The sequence below is a fragment of the Orycteropus afer genome, unplaced genomic scaffold, assembly GCF_000298275.1.
Source record: "Orycteropus afer afer isolate SDZICR_OR568_19922 unplaced genomic scaffold, OryAfe1.0 scaffold00541, whole genome shotgun sequence".
Lineage (NCBI taxonomy): Eukaryota > Metazoa > Chordata > Mammalia > Tubulidentata > Orycteropodidae > Orycteropus > Orycteropus afer.
Window position 1 is genome coordinate 899,038 of NW_006922128.1, and position 3,041 is coordinate 902,078.

The window sequence follows — 3,041 nt, forward strand, 5'->3', positions numbered from 1 at the left end:
CAGGGCGCCACCCCGGACGCGCACAGGGCCCGCAGGATGCAACGGCACCGGGAGGAGCGTGGGGAGAGCAGGTTTGGAGCTGCTGGCTGGGTTCGCGACTGCCAGCAGACTCTGCTCCTCTGGGCGGGGATCCGGGTCCCCCCTTCAACCCCGGCTACACTCCGCGGGACCCACGGGGCAGGCTCGCTCAACCTGGGCCCCGCCCACTCGGGCCCCGCCCTACCCACGCGCCCACACGGCCGTGGCTCCGCCCATCCACCCATCCTCGCGCTTCCCAGTGGGGCCCCGCCTCTTTGGCCCCCGCCCACTTTTGGCCCCGCCCCATCCGCCGGCGGCCGAGTCCACTGGACCCCTCACGTTCACGGTCCGCAGCCCCGCCCAGTCTGGCCCCGGCCCCGCCCCCGCCCGTGGGCCGTAGTCCCGCCTTAGTTCCCGCCGCCGCACTACGCAGGCGCAGTGCCCTAAGCGTTCCGTTTGAAAACATGGCGCTAGCAGGGGTTCGCCTGGTTCTGTGTGAGAAGAGGATCCGGGAGAAGAGCGGCCTGACAGCGCACCACGACCTGGGTACGGCAAACACGCCGGCAGATACCGGGCTGAGGGACGTAGGCTCCAGGTTGATGGATGCGGGCTCTGGTCGGAGGGACGCCGGCACCGGCTGAGGGACGCGGGCTCCGGGCGGAGGGACGGTGCTCTAGGCTGATGGACGGGGGCTCTGGGTTGAGGGGTACAGGCTCCCGGTGGAGGGACCTGGGCTCTGGACTGAGGGGAGCGGGGACCGGTTGAGGGACGTGGGCACCAGTAGTGTCTCCAGGCTGCCAGATGGTATATGGAGGAGTTGTGAAACTCCAAAACCAGCCCAGGGAACTTAACTGGTAGTAGGTCGTCTCCTGAGCCCTTGTGTCTCTAGACTGTCAGCTTCCTGTTCCGCACTTTGCAGTCTTCTGACATTTGTTCCATGTATTTTTGTCCGAGCTTTTTGTTGTTGTTAGGTGCCTTTCTAACTCATAGTGACCCTGTGCACAGCAGAAATAAACACTGCTGGGTCCCATGCCAGCCCCACAATCCCTGCTATACCTGAGCCGGTCGTTGCAGCCACTGCGTCAAGCCATCTCATTGAGGGCCTTCCGCTTCTTCATTGACCTCTCACTTTACCAAGCATGATATCCTTCTCTAGGGAATGATCTCTTCTGACAATTTGACCAAAGTAAGTGAGACAAAGTCTGGCCATTCTTGAAACACTGTCTGATACATTACTTCAAGACTTTATGAATAGCCCTGAAACATTGTCCTATATAGTGCCAGTACATGAGCCCATCAGGCCAGAAGGCACTCAAAATTTGACTGGGGAAGAGCTGACTCCTCAGAGTAGAGACAACCTTAACAATATGAATAGAGTAAAGCTTTTGGGACCTCCATTGGCTGATGTGGCACGTCTTACAATGAGTAAAAATAGATGCAAACATCCTTTAATAATTGGAACATGGAATGTATGAAATATGAATCTAGGAAAATTGGAAGTTGTCAAAAGGGAAATGGAATGCACAAAGATCAATATCCTAGACGTTGTTGTTATATGTCGTCAAGTTGGACCTAACTCATAGTGACCCCTCCTTGGGTTTCCGAGGCAGTATCACTACGGAAGTAGATTGCCCCATCTTCCTTCCGAGGAGTGGCTGGTGGATTTGAACGCCAGCCTCTGGTTAGCAGTCAGGTGCCTTAGCCACTATGCTTTAGTGAGCTGAAATGGACTGGTTTTGGCCATTTTGAATCAGACAACCGTATGATCTACTATGCTGGGAATGACAGATTAAAGAGGAATGGTGTGGCATTCATCATCACAAAGAGTGATTCAAGATCTGTCCTGAACTACAACACTGTCAGTGATAGGATAATATCCATATGCCTACCAGGAAGATAAGTTAATACTACTGTTACTCAAATATGTGCACCAACCACCAAAACCATGATGAGGAAATTGAAGATTTCTACCAACTTCTGCAGTCTGAAATAGACTGAACATGCAATCAAGATGTGTTGATTGTCACTGATGACTGTAATGCAAAAGTTGGAAACAAAGAAAAGTTACCAATAGTTGGAAAATATGGCTTTGGTGATAGAAATAATGCTGGAGATCGCATGATAGAATTCTGCAAGACCAACATCTTATTCATTGCAAATACATTTTTAAACAACATAAGTGACAGCTATACACATGGACTTCACTAGATGGAATGCACAGAAATCCGACTGCCTACATTTATGGCAAGAGGCGATGAAGATGTTGAATATCTTCAACCGAAACAAAGCCAGGAGCTGATTGTAGAACAGACCATCAACTGCTCGTACGCATTTTCAACACATTTCAAGTTGAAGACAATTCAAACAAGTCCGCGAGAGCCAAAATATGACCTTGAATATATCCCTCCTGAATTTAGAGACCATCTAAAGAATAGATTTGATACATTGAACACCAAAGACTGAAAACCAGAGGAATTGTGGGATGATATCAAGAACATCATCCATAAATAAAGCAAAAGGTCATTAAAAAGACAGGTGATGAAAAAAAGACCAAAATAGATGTCAGAAGAGACTCTAAACCTTGCCATGGAACAGAGAGTAGCTAAAGAAAATGGAAGAAATGACAAGGTAAAAGAGCTGAACAGAAGATCTCAAAGAGCAGCTCAAGAAGACATAGTCACGTATTACAATGAAATGTGCAAAGACCTGGATTTAGAAAACCAAAGGGGGAGAATACGCTCAGCATTTCTCAAGCTGAAATAACTGGGGGGAAAATTTAAGCCTCAATTTGCAATGTTGTGAGATTCTATGGACAAAATATTGAATGATGCAAGAAATGTCAAAAGAAGATGGAAGGAATACGTAGCGTCACTGTACTCAAAAGAATTGGTCGTTAAAAGCTAGGAAGCTGCCATCTAGATGTAACAATGGGTCTCTCCTCGTCAAGAAGAAAGAAGAAAACCAAAATTAATGGAAACAATCAGTCCTAGCGACTGGTACACCATCCGATCTGCAACCTATAC

The 3,041-nt window shown here is 49.0% G+C and overlaps 1 protein-coding gene across 1 annotated transcript in view; it reads left to right on the forward strand.

The window, feature by feature from the left end:
- Positions 1 to 482: 482 nt before the first annotated feature.
- Positions 483 to 3,041, forward strand: part of CEP72 (centrosomal protein 72) — a 65,814-nt gene continuing 63,255 nt past the window's right edge. Inside the window, exon 1 of the mRNA XM_007955807.1 lies at positions 483 to 564. Coding sequence (XP_007953998.1) covers positions 483 to 564 — 82 coding nt within the window. The remainder of the gene's footprint in view (positions 565 to 3,041) is intronic.